Below are 21,629 nucleotides of genomic sequence, written 5' to 3' on the forward strand. Positions count from 1 at the left end.
GTTTATTGATCCTGACGTAAATTCCAAAATTCAGCAATACAAACAATTTCTGTGCAAATACAGACATTCCATAAAATAAAAACAGAAACAGATCACATTGCTGGATGTGCAATGTTAATTGAGAGTATAGTTGACCAGGACCAACAGTTCAGAGCAGGTGAGATTTATTCTGTCACTGCAGAGTTGAACCATTTATTCATTCAATCATTCATTTTCCTTTGGCTTAGTCTATATTTCAGAGGTCACCATGTAGCGTATTTCCTTCCAGCTGCAACCCAGAATTGGGAAACACTTATCCACACACATTCTTACTCATACACTACGGCCAATTTAGTTGATTTAATTTACCTGTACCACATGTCTTTTGTACTGTGGAGGAAATACCTGGAGAGTTTAGCCATAATAAAGTGAAATTCATAATTTTAAAAGTTTGAAGCATTCAAGCACGATAAATCACACCATTTGTAACTTTATTAAAGGTACATTTTATTGAATCATTAAACAATGAAAATAGTACATTTGATAATCCATTTCTATATGTGAATACTGTTGGACTCCCTAGAAAACCATTAATTATATTTCACTTTTTTAATTGCTCTATTCTGTTTATCTATGCTTGTAATTGTTTTCCATAATTTATGCATGACTCACCCCCTACAAAATCATCCCATTCAATCTTAATGAACAAATTGTTTCTAAATGCTATGCAAGTCATCTGGTGAAATTGTATTCCTATCGGAAAATACAAAGCAGAAAATTTTTTCTCAGTTTTTCAGTATTGTAGCACCATAGATAGAATATAAAAAAAGGATATGGGTCAAATAAAAATGTATTACAGAAAAATACAGCTTTAAAATGCAAATGTATTGTAGCTATTTTAGAAGGTAAAGACATAGTGTTACATCCAGTTTCACCCCAAATACGTCAGATAAATCTAAATAAGACTGTGCAGTGACCTTGAAATTGCAGCTTGTTTTCTAATTTTAATCTGCCCTGTATATTGCCCTGTACATTATGTCTAGATGCACATATTTAGTGTTTTAACATTGCAAATGTTTTCTCAAAAGACTTTAGTGTTTTGCTGTGTATACAGTAAGTAGGTCTTGTTTACAACAAAGCAATGAATCGTTTGAATGCTAGTTGCGTTTTATTGATCACAAACAGCCCCCTCCTGAATAGCCTCCACCTGTATATTGTTTTCCCCAATTTCTGTTTAATGGAAGTAAGTTTTTTTTAACACATTTCTTAGCATATCAGTTTTAATAACTCATTTCTAAAAACTGATATCTTTTATCTTTGCCATGATGACAGTACATAATTTAGCTTAAGGTGCAGTTTAACGGCTTAACTAGCTTTATTGGGTTAACTAGGCGAGTTAGGTTAATTAGGCAAATCATTATATAATGATGGTTTGTTCTATTGACTATCAAAATAAAATATTGCTTAATGAGGCTAATAAATTAAAATGTTTTTTTTTAACTCCTCTTATTCTAGCTGAAATAACACAAATAGACTTTCTCCAGAAGAAAAATATTATAAGAAAATATTGTGAAAAATTCATTGCACTGTTAAACACCAGTTGTGAATTATTTGAAAAAGAAAAAAAAACTCAGCATTAATTCTGACTTTACTCTATTCCTCTTGTTTGCCGCCTTTCTCACAGTTCTCGCCATGCCAGCGTCCAACCAGGGCTGGCCAGAGGAGTTTGGCTTTCAGATAGGGGGACATGGACCGAGCTACATCCTGACAGTGGAGGAGGGAAGCAGTGCTCAACTGTCTGGACTACAGCCTGGAGATCAGGTCTTGGAGATTGAAGGCCAAAATGTTTCCAGTCTGAGTGCTCAGGAGGTCATTGCTCTTGCCCAGTCACAACGAAACATCCCACCTAGTATTGGAGTAGTTTCACGCATCCAACAGGTAAGTCATTGATAATATCCTAATTTGTTTTTTATAATAACATCTGAGCTATTTTTGTTAACTAAACTAAATTTTAAGTATAACATAAAAACTTAAATGAGTTTGAGATGGAGCTCTGAGATTGCTATCTGCAATTAAATAAAACTAATATTGAACTAGGAAAGCTGACATAAAAATGAAATTGGAATTCACAAACAAAACTCAAAACAAATAAAATTAGCTGAATACAATCCTAGAAAATATGGAAATGACTTAAAATGGACATAGAAGACTTAAATTGTGAATTATATTGTTAATATAATATATATAATTAAGAACAATTAATTACAATTAAACAAACTGTCAAAAAAGAGCATTAAAATATTAAAGAAAATCTCAAATGTCTCAAATGTATATGTAACATACAGTTTCATATATTTAGTCACTTGAATTCATTTTCTGTTATGAAAATTAATTTTGTCAGGGTGATGATGCTGTCTTGATAGAATAATGAAGAAAAAGTAGACTGAAATTACCATTATTTAAAAGGGTGGTCCACTATGATATCATCTTTTATACTTTAGTTGATGTGTAATGTAGCTGTGTGAACATAAACAACATCTTTGTATGTGAGACACTCAAAGTTCAATGCAAAGGGAGACATTGGCTTTTACAGAGTTAGCTTAGCAAAGCCTACAATGAACAAAGTTTGGGGACTGCAAAAAATTTACATCCAGGCTATTGAGATCACAAATGCTTCAGGTTACATGCATATACCTCACGCAGCGAAGGGGCGTGGCCAGATTCGCTGTAATGTTATAGCAGAGAAAGCTAAAATGCCATCTGAACGCTGCTGACAAAAGCTTCTAGAATCTCTCCCAGCTCATTGCTGGATTCGGCTAAAAACTCCTCAAAAAATGAGCAGCTCCAACTATAATAGACAAAGCTGTGGATTGTGAGCCACAACCTGTAAGTGTTTTTATTGTTAAAATTGATCTACTACCAGACTCTAGTGTTAACGTTATGTTGTAGCAAGGATGTAAACATAGGTGTACACTGCGGAAAATCCTGTTTGGCACAGTGGCACCTCTTTAGTTACTGTGGAGAGGCAAGCATGATCGAACACCCAATGAGGGGGGAGAGCATGCTCAGAGCCCGGCGGCTAATCAGCAGGCCAATCAGAAATAAATAACACCTGTTTATTCTAGTGATTGCGCCTGAGGCCCCGTTTACACTAGTGCGTTTTAGTTTTAAAACGGCGTTGTAGAACGAAAACGATCCGCGTCCACACTTGCGTTTTACCCAGCGTTTCTGAACAGCTCTCCGTCCACACCAAAACGCTGAAAACGCACATCACGTGACCACACACACACACACACACTCAGGCAAGCGCTCCAGCATTTCTACCCAGATGAGAGCTCTGCTTGTCGGACTGCTCATCAAGCATCTCCCGCTGGATCTAATCTCACTATATTTGCTAAACGTGATATTTCATTCATGTTGTCTTTATCTAACGACATAGGCCAATTCCCTGACTTTGGTCATTGACATCTATTAAGTTACTTGTTCACGGGTAACATGTTTTGGTTAAGCGCAAAGATAAGTTAATGATTAATCCAGGTACATTGACCGATCGCTTGCCTTTATTTCCTACAATGTATAAACTTATTGTATGTTATACTTTTATAATTATCGATTATTAAAACTAATATTCAGCAAAAGAGAGGGTGTGTTTCGTATTTTCACTGAAATTGAAAGGAGGCAGTTGTTATCGGCTCCGTTTTGTTATAAATATCCACACAGTGAAGATGACGCTCATAAATGCAGCACGGCGCCTCAGCAGTTCTGCTGTCTGTTAAGTTGCTAATATTAAAAAAGAAAATAGGCAGTTCCTTAAATCATGTTTACATTTTATTGTTGAGAAAGTGAAACAACGCAGCCAAGGTGATGTGAATGAAGTTATAAAGTACACTGTTCCCTTTGAAGATATACCCGTGTCCTCGGTATGTTTTCCATATCAAACTGAGAAGGGGGAGACTGCAGTCTTGATCAAACTTGCGAAGTCTTAACTTACAAGAAGAGGATGCGAGACTGAACTGTGTGTGGGCTACTTAATATTGAGGAAAAGCCCCAATCAGATAGGCGAACGTTTGCAGCCCCGCCTCCGTTTTCAGATGTCTCCGTCTTTCCCCATCCACACTGAGACGGAGCAGCAGCGTTTTAGAATGAAAACGACATCTCCAGCATTTTCGAAACGCTCCGTTTTCGGTGCCCGAGAACTCCGGCGTAGTGTGGACGGATGGCGTAACCGTAGCAAAACTTATGCGTTTTCAAACAAAAACGCACTAGTGTAAACGGGGCCTGAGAGACACCCTTCTAAAGCTGCGGTCACACTGGGCTTTTCCTCCTATAGACTTCCATTCATACGCACACGAATGCGTCAGACCGGAAACGCAGGGTCATGCGTCAAGTTTCGCTGGTTGCTGCGGTGCAAAGTTCAAGCTTGGTGAACTCTGACCTGTGAAATCGCATCACTTGACTGCGTGAGAACAACCGAGGATCAAAACATGACCTCTCTGGACAGAAATTTTAAACATGGAGCAAACGCTCACTTTTTAAATGTTTAATCATGTTTTTTAATCACACCCCTTTTGGAGCTCCGCACAACAGAATTTCACACACACAAACTCTAGTGTGACCGTAGCTTTAGGGAGAACAGAAGGAGTAGCTGGGAGAGAGGAGAACACACACACAGGGGCGTAGCACCAAATTCTGGGCCCTGTACCCTCTCAATGTCAGTGGGCCCCCTACACATTTTTTTTTAATTATTTGAATATAAACATGCACAAATAGTGTTTTAATCTATAATTAAATCAGATTATAATAATGACTGGTTCTTTCATTCACCACCATTGAGTGCTGCTACTGCTGGTGTGTCAGAACCACTGGTTGTTGTTGGCAACCTGACGTTAGCTGGCCTGGCCCATAATTTACTTACAGCAACAAGCAACCTGGTTGACAAACTAAGCTAAAGATTTAACATTAGCATACATGCATTACAGGGCTCGAAATTAACTTTTTTACTTGGTAGCACTGGTGCTCCCAACTTCAAAAAGTTAGGAGCATCCCAAAAAATTTAGGAGCACCCATTTTCTTTTTAGTTATGCGCCAATCTTGATTCTTAATGGCCGATTTTGATTAGCACACGTACATCTCGGAGATGTCTATTTGACGTCTGCATTCACATCTGCAAAACATCTACAAGACGTTTCCTATCAGATGTGAAATAGACTTCTATTAGACATCTTTAAGATGTTTGCGATTCAGAATGTGTGTAAAACTGACATCATGCAGACGTCTGCCAGACAATTGTATACAGCAGGTTCTTTCCAGATCAAGAGATCTTTAACAGACATCTTGCAGACGTATACAGACACAAAATATCTAATACAATGGCATTTCAACCTTTATACCATTAAAAGGGATAAATCAAGTATATAATTTCTTATATTAGTATTACTTAATTGTTTAGATTTTTAAAAGGCACATTAACTTCTTTCACATTTACACATGGATCGATAATTGCAATAATTTGACCATAAACAGCTGAAAAAATTTATTGGAAATAAAATTTCATTCTGTCACAAGGGGGGCGCTTTAGGATCGCTGAAATATTACGGTTTCCCTAGTAATGACTGTACACAAATCAGTATTATATGCGACCAAAATGGTCCTAATTTTGAGCCCTGCATTAGCAGCAGCTGTCTGGAGTTGACTGTTAACTTTAATTAGATGTAGTTGCATAACAAGCAAACTCAGTTCACCTTTTGAAAAGAAAGCAGTCATCAGCTGCTTCCCCTCATTCTTCCTCCTTTCTTTTTCCTTCCTGTCTTTCTTTTTTGAAATCCCGATTTGGGCTTTTTGCGCAGCATGATCAGGCTCTAGACTCACTGCGTTACTTGTTTGCCGCCGACTGCCGTCTATGGGCGGACTAAACCATTTCGGGTGGTGGTGGTGGTGGTGGGGGGGGGGGGGGTGTTATCAATATATTTTGAAATATATAATGACATTGACATCAATTGGAGGGGCCAATTAATTCGAAGTAGGCTACAAAAAAAAAAAATAATAATAATAAAAAATTGGTGGGATTTCAAAGGGCCCTCTTCCTAGACGGGGCCCTGGGTAGTCAGGTCCACTTTTCCCCCCACTACCACGCCCATGCACACACACACACACACACACACACACAAAAACATAATGTAACACATTATAAAAATAAAGAAACTTCTACTTACCTTCTATCGCCGACCCTGTCTTCTTCTTCCCACACAACAACACACTTTACTTCAGCTACAAATTCATATTTATCAGTCAAATACCACCAGTAAACTCCCACAATCTTCACCAGTGCAGTATCTATGCGGCCATTTTATGTGCATTAATCATCTCTAATAATATATGTAAAATACACTTGTCGAATTAGATTTTTTAGAGAGCAGGCGTGAGGTTCAGCTGTGTCCTTGTCATTTTATGTCTAATTCAGGCTCACACTGACACGGCTACGCTGACTGACAGATTTACACAGCAGAGGCACAGCACATACTAGTGATGGTAAATTCTAGTTCGGATATGCGGCCAGCTGGAAGTGCGATATGCAAATCAGTATAGCAGCATTTTTTGTGACACTGTATAACAATAATTAATATTTTTACTGTACTGTGACGGTTGGGTTTAGGGTTGGGGTGGGGGGGGGTAGGCTTTAAAAAATACAATTTATTGGGTAATTTAATAAATAACATAAAAAATACTTTGTACAACTACTGTTTTTACGTTACTGTGATGGTTGGGTTTAGGGTTGGGGAGGGGGTAGATGTAAATAAGATACAATAAATGGGAAATTTAATCAAAAACAGAAATGAACTTAACGTTAACATCCAGCTGCAAACGTATCCGATCTAGCAAAAACCGCTAGTGACTGCATGTGACACTTCTTGATGACATGGAGCCAATCCACTAATCATGTTATGTCAGCTGACTAACCCTCTTGAGGGCGGGCCTTTCAGAGGAACATGGAAATGTGACAGTCGTTTTCATGTTAGCTGATTAGTTGTATATAATCAAAGTAGATTATATGAAAAAATAACATGATTTATAAAAAAATTAAACCATGAACACACATTGCTTTGCATGTTATAAACACAACCAAGCCTTAAAAACCCCCCCTTTAAAGAAGTATTGTGCATCAAAAATAGAAACCATTAGAAATCAAAGTAAATCTTGAAACGACACGCATGTAACTACATACAGTATACTATTTTGCTTCTATAACACAAAATTATCGTAAAAAGCCCTATACAAATAAACTTGAATTAAAAATAGCAAAGTTTCCAAAGTGTTTTGTTCGATTGACTGTCTGCAGATGGACATCACTCCAGGCCCTGATGGCCGTTTTGGATTCACTATAGTAGGAGACTGTCCACTGCTGGTGGAGGATTGTTCACCCTGTTCTCCAGCGGGCCGCAGTGGACTTAGAGCTGGAGATTATGTCATGGAGGTCAACGGGATCCCTGTGAAGCACCATGAGATGGCGGCCGCTTTGATAAAGGCCTCTCAGGGCCGGACGCTGCGTCTTGGGGTGCTGTGTATGGGCAGCCGGCAGAAACGCAGCAGCGGCAGCCTGGAGGGTTTACAGAAAGATATTGACGGCATGCGCCAGGACCGCAAACACAAGGCCCTGGAGTTTAACAGAAGGGTGAGTGTGTTTGTTTTTATATAGGTTTTACAAAATGTAGTAATTCTAGTTGGATATAGCTAGCAGCATAGTTGCATAATAGATTTGAATGTGAAATTACCCACAAAAGTAAATGTATAGTCATTATTGTGTTAAATAGTAGCAACAGAGAAGTAGACATTTACAAAAAAATATTTAAAATAGATTATTTATTTATTTAGTTGACACTTTTAACATCTAAACAGCTTTTTACAGATCATTAATACACTTGTATAGATGAACTATATAAATTAATGATATAATTTAACACTTTGCTTACCAATATTCAAAATACAGTACCATGTTTTACAAGAAAAATAAAATTTTTACAGGTTTTAAATGACACAATGGTTTATGATGATAACGATTAAATGATGATATAAAAAAGAGAAGCCTTCAACCCTAAGAACACCATCCCGACTGTCAAACATGTTGGTGGAACCTAATGTTTTAGGGGTGTTTTGCAGCCGGTGGACCAGGGAAACTAATTGCAGTAAATTGCACCATCAAAAAGGAGCCATACATCAAAATTCTCAACAACAACATCAGCCAGTGGACGTTTCATGTTGACAACAAAGACCCAAAACACAGTAAAAGGGGTAAAGAAATGGTTAGCTGACACAAACGTTAATATTTTGCAGTGGCCCAGCCATAGTCCTGACTTCAATCTAATTGAGAATTTATGGAGGGAGCTAAAGATCAGAGAGTTGGCAGGAGACCCTCCAACCTAAAAGAGTTCATCACTCATCGCTAAAGATAATTGGGCAATAATACCAGTGGAGACATGCAAAAAGTTGGTCAGCAATTATAGTAAGTGTTTGATTGCTTTAATGGCCAATTAAGGCTTTTCTATTGATTGTTGAGGAGGATATGATTTTTTGACATGTCACTTTTTGCTTCCAGGAGAAGCCTTAATCATTTCTAGGGAAAAATAATGCTGGTTGAATAAAAGTAACATTAAGTCAGAATTTGCCAATTATTTTTTAAAGTATTTCCCAAATGATGTTTAACAGAGCAGGGAAATATTTTACAGTATGTCTGATAATGTTTTTTCTTCTGGAGAAAGTCTTATTTGTTCTATTTTGGGCTAGAATAAATGCAGTTTAAAATTAAAAAAATATATATTTTACGGTGAATATTATTAGCCCCTTTTAAGAAATGTTTTTCGATAGTCTACAGAACAAACCATCGTTATGCATCATAGGCCATTTATATGGATACATCTTAATAAAATAGGAATGGTTGGTGATATTGACATCCTGTTTGTGGCACATTAGTATGTGAGGGGGCTTGTTAATAACTCATGAAAGAATAAAGTTAATTTTAAAACCAAGCACACCATTTTTTTTTCTTGGGAAATTACCAATAAGTTTATTAAGGTGTATCCATATAAACGGCCCACCCTGTTCAATAACTTGCCTGATTACCCTAACCTGCCTAGTTAACCTAATAAACCTTGTTAAGCCTTTAAATGTTACTTTAAGTTATATAGAAGTGTCTTAAAATATCTAGTCCAATATTATTTACTGTCATCATGGCAAAGATAAAATAAATCAGTTATTAGAAATAAGTTATTAAAACTATTATGTTTAGAAATGTGTTGAAAAAATCTTCTCTCTGTTAAACAGAAATTGGGGAAAAAAATAAACGGGGGCTAATAATTCAGGGGTCATTTTGAATTTTAAGTTGCCATGGGTAATTCCCTAATTTATTTCATAAAATTTAAAAATAAATAACCAAAAATACTTTAATCATGTTACCTAAGGAATTACAATTAAAAATAAATAATTCATCTTATAACACAATGGAGCTGTCAAGTGACAGTATTTACATATAAAAAAACCTAAAAATCAGATTCATTTACAACATTTAATTGAAACATTTAATTTCAGTTAGCTTCATTGTAGCTTAACAACAAAGCAAACAAAATGTTAAGTTAAATCAGAAATGACAACATCTGTTAAATCTATATAAATAAAATCCTGTCATTCTCCTTCTCTTCTCAGATGGGACGATGGGCCAAATCAAAGGTTTCCTTTAGCCAACTTTGGCCTGCGGGCTCTAGTTTGGGAATCTCTGCTTTAAATAATATTTATGTTGGAAAAACTGCTAAAACCAATGGCAATATGTCTAAAATTGAACAGAATTATAATTTCTTTACTGAGCTGTTGTATAATTATATCACATTTAGAATCATGCTATTAGGGACAAAAACAGCCCTCGTGTGACAATGAGCTGTCATATGATACAAAAATAAGCCAAAAATGGCATTGTTGTTTCAAATATGTGACCCTGGACCACAAAACCCACAAGGTCCTATGCTGCATGGATATATTTTGGCAATTGCCAAACTACATTGTGTGGGTCAAAATGATCCAATTTTTTTAATCCAAAAATCATTAGAATATTAAGTAAAGTTCATATTTCATGAAGATATTTTGTACACTTCATAATTAAAAAAAAAAAAAAATCAGTAATGTGCATTGCTAAGCACTAAACAAATTTTTTCTGTAATAAGTTTTTTTTTTTTGCACCCAGATTCAAGATTTTTTAATAGCTGTAATTCTTAGCCAAAAATTGTTTATTTCTAACAAACCATACATCACTGGAAAGCTTATTTATTTAGCATTTACATGACTCACATGAAATAGCACTTATGACTGGTTTTGTTTTCCATATCTAGAATTGTAGAAGCTTAAAACTGCATTTCATTGGTTAATCAAAAATTAAATTGTTCTCCTGCATCATCAACCAACTATGTAAAATGCAAGAAGTGTCCAAATTTTGAATGCATTCTCAGTTTCTTTAACTGATTAAGTAAATGTGTTCATTTGACAGCCCTAGTTTTTGTTGATGAAAGAGCTGCGATATCACCCCGCTTCTTCTTTCAGGTCGAGGAGATTTTGAGGAATGAACCGGAGGTGAAGGAGAAACTGTTTGCTGTGCTGAAGCAGTTTGCTGCAGAGAGGAAAGTGGACTGGCTCGCGTCGGTTCTTCCTGACATCCTGACAACCGAAGAGCAGCAACAGCTCATCTCAAACATCAGGTATCCACCAGAACTCCATCTGCCACCTACAGCGCTCATCAATTTTTAACCTCCATCTCTTTGACCCAAATGTTATCTGCGACCAGATTTAGCTGTGCAGAACAGTTCGAAAGCCTCAAGGGGGCGTCGCTTTAGTAGTTTTTGCTAAATAATATGACAGGTTCTTTCCTGTTGTTATCATATACTGCATATATCTGCTATCAGGAGCACATTTGATTTCTGTGTGTTTGGCAGATAATTTACTAGTGTGGGTTTGCATATAAAGTGGTATGACCTAATAAGGACACTGATAGATGCGTCTCCATCTGGTGCTGCCATGTAAACTGATAATCTTCTAACTCTCTCATGTTTGCTGGCACAGTTAATAGTGAAATTCCCTTCCCAGTACTGCCTGCACTTTAATGCCAACTGGGTCAATAACAGAAGACGACACTGGACTGAGAATTCTAGTGTCAATCCATTTGTTGGCTGCACAGTAAAGCTGTTTGGCAACTGATGCTTAGTAGGACAGTTTACATGATCTAATTAAGCGGTTTATTTTCAGAAGTATTTCGACTGTAGTATCATTCAACATTTCGGGGTCAGTACAGTTTGATGCTTTTGTTTTTAGTGTCACGTCATTTTTATATGTTGACTTGATTTTCAAAACTATTTCTGATCATTTTCAGCACTGAATGCAGCATATATTCGTTGGATTTTTCTCACGTTTATTTTTCTAAAATGTTTAATTCGAAAATAAATCAAAACATTTTTATATATATTTTACAACATGAAATGACTTACTATGTTTCATCAGTGTATTGCATCCGTCTTCTGTAATAAAATAGCTAAATCACAAAGTTAAATAACTACAATATATAATAAAAAATAAATAAACAAAATGGAAATTGATAAAAAAAATATAAGAATAATATAAGAAGATAAGAATTATATAAGAATATAAAAAATAAGAAAAAAGAGTTCATACATGAATTAAGTGACATGTTTTTGTACTTACATTTCTAGGGATGAACTGATAGCACTTTTTAACAAACCGATATGAGCATTGTAATTTGTGTACTTGCTGATACCAAGTACCGATTCTGATACTTCTTAGATTTGGTTTTGATGAAAGTGCAATTCATTTGAAAGAAGGTTTTATTTTTTTGCCTGTAGCAAGCATGAGGGTGTGTTTAATAAGTAAAACTGGCCACAATTTTGTTTTGCATGCATTTAACTGGCAGGAATATATAGATTTGAAATGCATTAAGTACAACAGCTGGTTATTTTACTAGCGATGAGGGATAATATCGATATTACAGATTTTAAAGAAAAGATAGGCTAAATATTAAAAAAGGAAACACAAGTTTGACAACAACAGATACTATCAATGCCATCATGAATGCCCTTAAATCAGGGGTGCTCAATCCTGTTCCTTGAGATCTACCTTCCTGCAGATTTCAGTTGCTACCCATATCAAACACAACTGTCTGTAATTATCACATGGTGTTCAGGTCCTAATTAATTGGTTCAGGTGTGTTTGATATGGGTAGCAACTGAAATCTGCAGGAAGGTAGCTCTCTAGGAACAGGATTGAGCCCCCCTGCCTTAAATAATGTAGCCTAGTTGACAGTAAGCATCAAGTGTTTAGTGAGATAGTATAATATTGTCATCATGTATACGCAGCAGCACAGGGGTGCAGTGGGTAGCACAATCGCCTCATAGCAAGAAAGTCGCTCGTTCGATCCCTGGCTGGGTCAGTGGGCATTTCTGTGTGGAGTTTGCATGTTCTCCACGTGTTTGTGTGGGTTTTCTCTGGGTGCTCCGAGTTCCACCACAAGTCCAAAAACATGTGGTACAGGTGAATTGGGTAAGCTAAATTGTCTGTGGTGTCTGTGTGTGGATGTGTGTGTATGGATGTTTCCCAGTGATGGGTTGCAGCTGGAAGGACATCCGCTGTATAAAATATAAGTTGGATGGGTTGGCAGTTCATTCCGCTGTGGTGACCCCAGATTAGTAAAGGGACTAATCTGAAAAGATAATGAATGAATGAATGAATGTTATGTATAGGCTGTCTGCTTCTTTACAGGAGCTGTAAACAGACACTCGCCTAGTGACCGCAGTGATGTTCATCTGTGACGAGACACTTTTATTTAGCCTGTAGTCTACTACATAATCGTTTTTACATAAAATGTTCCATTACTTAATTTCTTTAATTTTTAATATTTATAGTTTATAAATAAAATGAGCACTGGCTTGTTTCGCTGTGATCATTATGTAAGCATTATATTGCATTATATTTGGTTTATTCTTTAGTAGCCTGTAGATTTGTTAATAATGTATTTTATAAATGGATTGTTTATAAGAACTAAGCTGTTAATATATATTACATTAATTAATACATTAAGACATTGAAGTTTGGTTATACAACAAATCACATCCACATAGTGAAATAGCCTACGGTTAAATGGTATTGGTGCATGGTATCAGCATTTCATGTATGATACGTGTATTTTAACAAAGTATCGGCCCGATACTGGTATCGCTATCAGTGCATCCCTATAAATTTCGTTTTTGAACATAGGGTCAAAAATGTCAGGGTTACTTGATTTGATTACAATAAAGAAAAATGGGCTTTTGACTTAGGAAAGAGAATAATATATAAACTTGTTCCACGACAAAAAAAAAATAATAAAAAAACCTGAATGATAAAAATTAATAAATGCATGACATTTAAAATAAAATTGATTTGAGATTAATAAAAAATATAAAAACTTAATCATATGAATTACTTAATCATATAGAATTTATATTGAGGTATTTATGCTCTAATTATCAGTAAAAATAATTGAATGAAAAGTTTTCATTAAAAAAATCTAAAATTGAGTAATAATTTTAAAAAATCATTTTTTTTTCAACTAACACGTTTTACAATGTTGCATAAAATATTATATTAGTGCAGCAGATTTAGTTTTGTAAATGCAGTTGATGTGCTGGAGATATATACTGCTTGTTGCATTTTCACTCCATCAGGGTTATATATAGTGTTCAGTACTGTGTTTGCTAATGCTAAGCAGAGATAAGCTATTCCCTCCATGTGTTGTTCTTTTGTCTTATGAGATAATAACCTTTGTCACTGTTTGTAATCCTCTTTAGAGATATACTGGTGAAGGCTAGTGAATGGTGATGTCACCATGTGTTCAGTAGCTTGAGGATCTTGTGTTATTTGGGATTTTTGCACTGTTTAAAGCGAAATGTGCGGTAATCACTCCAGAACATGAGTATATGAACACAGCTGATGTGGTGAAAATTACCTGTTGAATGAACTGTTGGATCTTAGGATCTCTTGGTCAGTATGTTTTGATCTGTTACATTTGAACATAAGCCAGTTCTCATTTTTATTAAGCTACTCTTCTTTAGTTGGCATTAAAAATGTTTCTGGACACAATGATCATCCCTTCTATATAATCCCTGATTTAGGCCACATGGCAAGCCATAGGTGAGCAACTTAAAGTGGCATTGTCCATTTTGCTATCTTCTATTAGAGCAGTTATCGCAAGATTGTTGCCTTTATTTATTAGGGAATCATCCATTGTGTACTTGGATTATTTATTATTTGAATGAAGAATTAAATTTTTTGTATAGCATTGTAAAACTGCTCGAAATACATTCAAAAGTTGGGGTGGACAGATTTTTGAATGCTTTTTCAGGTCTCTTGCTCACTACGGGTATGTTTATTTTATAAACAATGAAGTAATCCTGCAAAATTGTAAAATAATATTATAAATTAATTTTTTTGTTTTATTTTATTAATACATTCATTCCTTTTCTTGTCGGCTTAGTCTCTTTATTTGTTTTATTTTAATAGATATAAAAGAAAGATTTTTTTTTTTTTTTTGTGATGACAAAACATAGATTTGGTGATTTGGTGCTCAAGTATGATTCCATTTTATGGATAATGTTGATAACAATTGTGCTGCTTAAAGGGTTAGTTCACCCAAAAAACAAAATTATGCCATGATTTATTGACCCTCAAGAAATCCTAGCTTTATATAACTTTCATCTTTCAGTTGAATCCAATCTGAGTTCTTTTAAAAATTATCTTGGGATTTTTCAGCTTTACAATGGCAAAGTGTTGATGTTTTTTTTTTTTTTTATCAGCAGTCCAAAAGAGATTAAATAAAGTATATATATTTAATGTATATATAAAAGTTAATATGATTAGCCTATTATTATTGTTAATTCTCAAACACATGGTAAAACAACAATAACATTAGGCCTATGTTTAGGTATACTGTTGCTTAAAATGCTAAATTTTGTATTATGGTGGACTTGAACAGACTTTCAATATGTTCGTTTGTTAATTCACAGTAAAATGATGACATCAGAATGTAACTTCATAATTATAAAGTTGATTTATAATGTTTAAGACATGTGCTTGTCATTTTATATATATATATATATATAGGCTAGGGTTGTTATACTGACACAGTAAACATTTATTTTCATGTACAACTATTGTGTTCGCTATGAAAGAAAAAACATCAAATGCTTATAATCATAACTCAAAAATGCGATATGCTCATTTAAATGTGCACACAGGTTTACTTTCACTTCAGAGTGCAGCTCATGGCTGCTGTCACTGTGAGGAAAAATACACACATGCAAATCAAACCTCCCGCACGGCTCTCAAACGATTGCTCTGTGCAACAAACTGAAATTACATTTTGGGTGAATTATACCTTATAAATACATTATGTGACATTTGAAGGTGTCAATGTTGCTGTGAAGACTTGTGGGGATGCCTGTTCTTCTCTCCTGACCTTGAAAGTATAATTGGCTAAATCCTAAAAAAAGCTGAATTAGGATTGTGTGTAGGGTCGAATCAAGATTGTGATATTTTTTGCTTAATCGTGCAGCCCTAATCATAAGCACCACCCTCTTGTGGATGTGTACAAGAAGGGCATGCATACTCTTATGCAAAAAATTTGGGCACCCTTTTGTGGCTGCAGTGAAATGTCATTCTGTTTCTAGAGAAAGCTAGATAATGTCTTGTTTTTCAGACAGAAGTATGCAGTGTAGCAGTATTGAGATTTGTGAAATTAATTTGAAACTGCAAAATAGGTTAGCAAATGTTTGGGCACCCTCTCTGTTGTGTGGATTTCAAAACCTGTAGTCAATTAATGTTGATTAATTACAACACAAAATTTATTTAAACTCTGTGAACCTTAACAAACCTAACAAAGGTGCAACCAATCATGAAAAAGGATATTTAAGATAGCTGATTGCTAATTGTGCTTCTCCCTTATGTGAACCTGAAAGTAGCAGAATGGGAACCTCAACAGAACTTCCTAATGACCTAAAATTTTGGATATTTCACCAACATAAATTGGGAAAAGGATGCAAAAAGCTGTCAAAGAAGTTTAAAGTCTCCATCTTCACAGTCAGACATATCGTAAGAAAATGGAAGGTCACAGGAACAGTTCTTGTAAAAAAAAAAGATGTGCTAGACCAAGAAATATATCTGAAAGGCAAAGGCGAGAAATGGTTAGAATGGACACAGACAAATCAAAGACCACCTTCAAAGAGTTCCAGGAACATCTTGCTGCTGTTAATATCGTTGTACATTAGTCTACAATCCAGCTGACTCTTCACAAAGAGCTCAATGGAGGGTGATACAGAAGAAGCCTTTTCTATATTCTGCCAACAAGAAGAGTGGTTTGAAGTGTGCAAAGGCTCATCTGGACGAGGCTGAAACATTTTGGAAAAATATACTGTGGACAGATCCCACAACCACATTGACGCTTTGCATCAAGGAAAAATAACACAGCATTCTAGGAGAAGAAGCTGCTCCCTACTGTAAAATATTGTTTTTACAGTATTTTTTATCTGAACCATGCAACAAAAAATGACCCAGAGCAAGATATTTTCAGTTTTGCTAAATTGTAGGCTGAGGTCCGTGTTTTTCATGAGGATGGGTTAGATTGTTGAACTCAGGGTTTAAGGGGTTTACAGAGTGTTATTAAACCTTTCTGTGACCATGTCAAGAACATCTTTTCATTTCCAAATGATATATTTTGGGAGCATTAATCCATCTCAAGGTAGAGTAGATGTAGGCTTTAGTGCTTTTAAATAGATAGTAAATATCAGCCAAATGTCAAATTTAGTCGAGTCAGCTCTTGACAGGAAATAAGGATCTTGCCATAAAGTATTTGTTTTCTTAAATACTGTTGGTGTTCGTCATTGTGAGGTGTGCTATTTTGGTGTGTGACAGTCTTTTAGATCACCTAAAAGAGACTTTTGTAAAGGTCCTAGAGATGGTGAACAGAACAAAAAAAGTAATGTGGCTGAAATACATAAATTTAATTATTTTTGATTATTATGATATATAAATATCATTATTTTGATCTGTAGTGTTGCCTCTTACAATAACAAAGCATAAGGCATTGCTGTTATTGGCTAACTTCATTGCACCTTATCCATGTCATCTTTAACATCATGTTGTGTGTTTTGATCATTGAGATGGCTAGTGTTGTGATCGAGCCTGAGTCAGAGGAACTTTTGTGAATTCCTGATGCTCTGACCTTTAGAAAAGCTTTGTAAAGTTTTGTATAAGCAGTTTATTTACATCCACTGAGAGATTATTATTAGAATTTTTAGCATACTTGACATTTGATTCAACAACAGCATATATTTTCTGTAATTGATGGGTAGACATGAGTTGACACAAAAGATATCCTTGAATAGATATAACGACGATAAAATACATTGAGAATTGTGACTATCATTTTTTTTAAGTGGCTATTTCAGAATTGTTCAAAAGAACTAGACAAAAAACAATTAGTCAAGACAAATTTTGAGGTTAACTTGAGCAAAACAGTTGAAACTTTTCCAAAGCTAAATAGAAAAATATCTAGCATTGTTTGCACCCTTGTCCTTTACGCACTGAAATTCCTCCAGATTCTTTGAATATTTTAATTATGGTATGCACTTTTGAATGTAAATATGTAATTCCTTTCTTTATTGGAGGAACATTGTTTTTAAACATTTCAAAAATTTCCTCACATATTTGTTGAGAAACTAACAATCCTCTGCCCATCTTTGCTCTTAAAGAACTAGACCTTTCTTCTTACAATCACCTGCTTCAAGTTCACACATTATTTTAACCAGTTTAACTGATCAGTAGCCCTAAATTTCTTCTGTCTCAACTTTTTTTGAAATGTGTTGCAGGTTTGAATGAGAGAAAAGGATGTATATTTACAAATGAAATTAATTTGAACAGACAAAGCCTGAAATATGTTGTGTTCCGATTGTCTGCTATTAAATACAAGTCTAAGTAAATTGGAAATTACAATTTGTTTATATTGGCGTTTTCCATACTGTCCAAACTTTTCTGATTTGGGGTTGTAGCATGAATTTGCACACTTGTAGCATATTTTAGCTCATTGCTAGCACATTTCTAATGTGAATTAACACACTGCTTACAAGTTTTAGCTAATTTTTAGCATGTTCTATTCTTAGCAAAACCAGTTACTCACTGAAGGTAAACAGGGCTGAGCCTGGTTGATACCAGGATGGCTGACCACATGGGAAAACTAGGTTGCTGAAGTGTATTTTTTGAGCCCAGCAGGGGGCACTCAACCTGCAGTCTGTGTGAGTCCCTATGCCCCAGTATAATGAAGGGGACACTATACTGTCAGTGGGTGCCGTCTTTCAGATGAGACGTTAAATCGAGGTCCTGACTCTCTGTGGTCATTAACAATCCCAAAGCACATTGCATAAAGAGTAGGGGTGTAGCCCTGGTGTCCTGGCCAAATTGACCCTTCGCTAAGCCACACCCAAAAACCACCACCCACCAATCTTGGCTTAGCAACCGTAGCTAAGCAAAGGGGCTCTGTCAAGCTTTCAAGCAAGGGAAACAGGTCATAGCGTTGTGCTCATGGATTTTGCAAATCTGACACTCGGTATCCTAAAAGTTTGGACGGGATGGTTGAATTTTTTCCTTTTTCAAAACCAAAAACCCAAGAGGAGAAATACCAGCGTGGATCAAGCTCTGTGAGTGGCGCTGAAAGAGTGGAGTTAAGTTGGTTTTGTTTTGATATTCCGGACACATTTAGTGACCGACGGCAATAACTCACACACCTCCTACCCTAAACAGATCTAAACTGTGCTTCCTACAAAAATACAAAGCAGGTTATGTTTCACAGCAGACTTTTTCTCTTTTTTCGTTCTATTAAGAGCAATGCTCCGTTTTGCCTTCGCCATGACTAACGTTAGTCATACTAATAGGGAATAGGTCATGAGTTATTGATCAGGAAAATACGAATCAGCGAATCTGTTGCTAACTTTACTTAACTTCATATTTCCATCTATTTCAAGCTAAGAATATTTAAAATTACAAATTAACAGAACAAAACAGAGATGTGATCACAAACTGAGCACTTGCGATCAATAGACTTAACCAGCAGCTGTTTTTCAGTCATTTGTAAAGTGCACACAAACACGCAGGCAGTAATAGGTAACTTACTGTACGTTGTTATGGGTCAATGATGCTAATATTCAGCACAAATTCATCAGTTTCCCCTTTCTGGCTACTCTTTATATGAATAAACTATGTAAAAGCTCTGTCCATGCATGTTTCCTCGTCGGTTAGTAACGCTATATTTCATTGCACAACAATTAATCTATCAGGCTTTTTGGCTAAAAATAGAGAAACCATGGCTTAATTTGTTATTATTAGATTATTTTTCAATTTTACCTCTCTTGCTGTGCATGAACTAAGCTGTTAAATGGTCAGCGTATGAGGAGGCTAGTCTAAGCTAGCTTCAATTTTGATTGAATTATTTTCTAATTGTTTGCCTATTATGTCATAAATATACCCCTGTAATGCATACTGCAGGCCTTTTTTTCTCTGGCTTTCTCGATATCTCACCTGTTCGCCAAAAATGACATTATATCCCTGGCAATGTCTGACACTGGCGTATACACATTGTAAAATCCGTGGCAGGCATGAAAGTTTGACAGGCATAGCAACAGTAGCTAAGGAGGGTGGGGCTTAGCAAAGGGTCTCTCCCTCTATCGGCTCTTACCCATCATGGCCTCCTTCATCCCCATCTACTGAATTGGCTCTATCACTGTGTCTCCTCTCCTCCTATAGCTGGTGTGTGGTAAGCACACTGGAGTTGTTGTCCTGTGGCGGCCTTTGCATCATCCAAGTGGATGCTGCACACTGGTGGTGGTGTGGAGAGACCCCTCATGATTGTGAACTGCTTTGGGTTTATGGCCACACATGATAAATGCGCTATATAAATACACATTACAATTTTTACATTACAATGTTTCTAGCATAATTAAGATTCATTAAGATCGATAACATGTTTGTAGCATAAATTAGCACACTGGTAGAATGTTGTAGCTCATTGTCAGCAGGTTAACATTAATTTAGACACTACTTACAAGTTTTAGTTCATTGTTAGCACGTTTCTATCATTAATTAGCACATTGGTGGCATGCTTAACCCATCATTAACAAGTCTCTAGCTAGTATCATACTCAAAGCTTGGTTTGCCCTGTTGTTGGTGTGTTTTTAGCATGATTTAGCACATTTTTTTAAGATTTGAAACAGCAGTTTTGCAGAATGTGTTTAATATAAAGTAAGCTTTGTGTAAATATCTAGAATTTTATTCATTGGTGAATAGAAAAATGTTGGAAATACTAATAATATATTTTTTATTATCATTTGGGGTGCTTTCACACCTACACTTTTGCTTCAGAACGTGTCTCGTTTTCCCAGTTAGCACGCTTCGTTTGGCATATGTGAACAGGGCAATCGCGCTCTGTTCCGCGCCAAAGTAATCGCTCCTAGATCGCTGGAATGAGGTGGTCTCTGCTCGATTGAAACGAAACCTGGAGCGGTTCGATTGCAGTGAGAAAGCGATCCGATCCAAGCGCGGTTATATCACAGTGTTTTATGGATGTGTAAGAGGCTTACGGCTTCATGAAGAGAGAATAGTAGGGCGGGAAGTTTCGCGAGTCTCCGGATGCCCGCAAACGAGTGATGATCTCCCGGTAATCTCGCGTCTCCTTCCCGGTCCTCAAATAAGCATCGTCACGCACCCTTCTCACCCCTCCCCACCGCGTCTCTCCTCAGACATGTCGCTCACGCGCACCCTGTCAATCACCACCAAACCACCACCTCTCCTGACAGCTTAGCGGGACGCTGCAAAATAAAGAGACACTGCTTGCTGCAGAGCCATTTGAGCAGAGCTGAGCTCCAGCGAGGGGGAGCATGAGCTCTCGCTCCTCCTCCTATAAGCTGTTTTAAGGCGCATACCACCCCTAACCCCAGTGACATCACTCGTAGAAGAAGTGCAAGAAAGGAGGAACGAGAGCTCAAGCTCCCCCTAGCTGGAGCTCAGCTCTGCCTAAATGGCTCTGCAGTGAGCACCACTTGAAAATAAACCCTGACACTCTGACCAGTGTAATGAGAGTTTACTCGCACATGACTTGTTTTAGCTCTTTTGGTCCAATTAGAAACTTTGCAGTGTGAAAGCGAACCGCTCCAAGAGCAAAGAGCAACAATGTAACATTTGTAATCTTTGTTTCGGAACAACAGAAAGGTGTGAAAGCACCCTTAGACTTATTTACTTTCATTTCAACCAATTAAATGCATACTTGCCTTGCTGGAAAAAAAAAATCAAAATAAAAATTAAATGACCCTAAAGTTATAAATAGATGTCTATCAATGACCTATACATTTTTATACACTTTCAGCGTATTTTTACCCTGTTTACCACAATTGGTTTTATCTTATTTTGTCCTACCCTGTCATACCCCAAAACATGCTATCCCCACCCAGTAAAGTAGAATAAACGCACATAACAGACGTGCTTTTATCCAGCACGTTTAAGTTGTTTAGATGTAGATTAACAAATACAAT

The 21,629-nt window shown here is 36.3% G+C and overlaps 1 protein-coding gene across 9 annotated transcripts in view; it reads left to right on the plus strand.

Annotated features, from left to right (window-relative positions):
- The window catches only part of grid2ipb (glutamate receptor, ionotropic, delta 2 (Grid2) interacting protein, b), an 82,662-nt gene that overhangs the window by 3,615 nt on the left and 57,418 nt on the right, over positions 1–21,629 (plus strand). For all 9 annotated transcript variants that reach the window (XR_012387624.1, XR_012387625.1, XR_012387623.1 and 6 more), the window contains 3 exon segments: positions 1,664–1,917; positions 7,316–7,648; positions 10,558–10,712. Coding sequence is in view for 6 of the 9 variants with exons in the window: in XM_068224605.2 (XP_068080706.2) it covers positions 1,664–1,917; positions 7,316–7,648; positions 10,558–10,712 (742 nt within the window). In the remaining 3 variants the exon portion in view is untranslated.

This window comes from Danio rerio, chromosome 12, assembly GCF_049306965.1.
Source record: "Danio rerio strain Tuebingen ecotype United States chromosome 12, GRCz12tu, whole genome shotgun sequence".
NCBI classification, from domain to species: domain Eukaryota; kingdom Metazoa; phylum Chordata; class Actinopteri; order Cypriniformes; family Danionidae; genus Danio; species Danio rerio.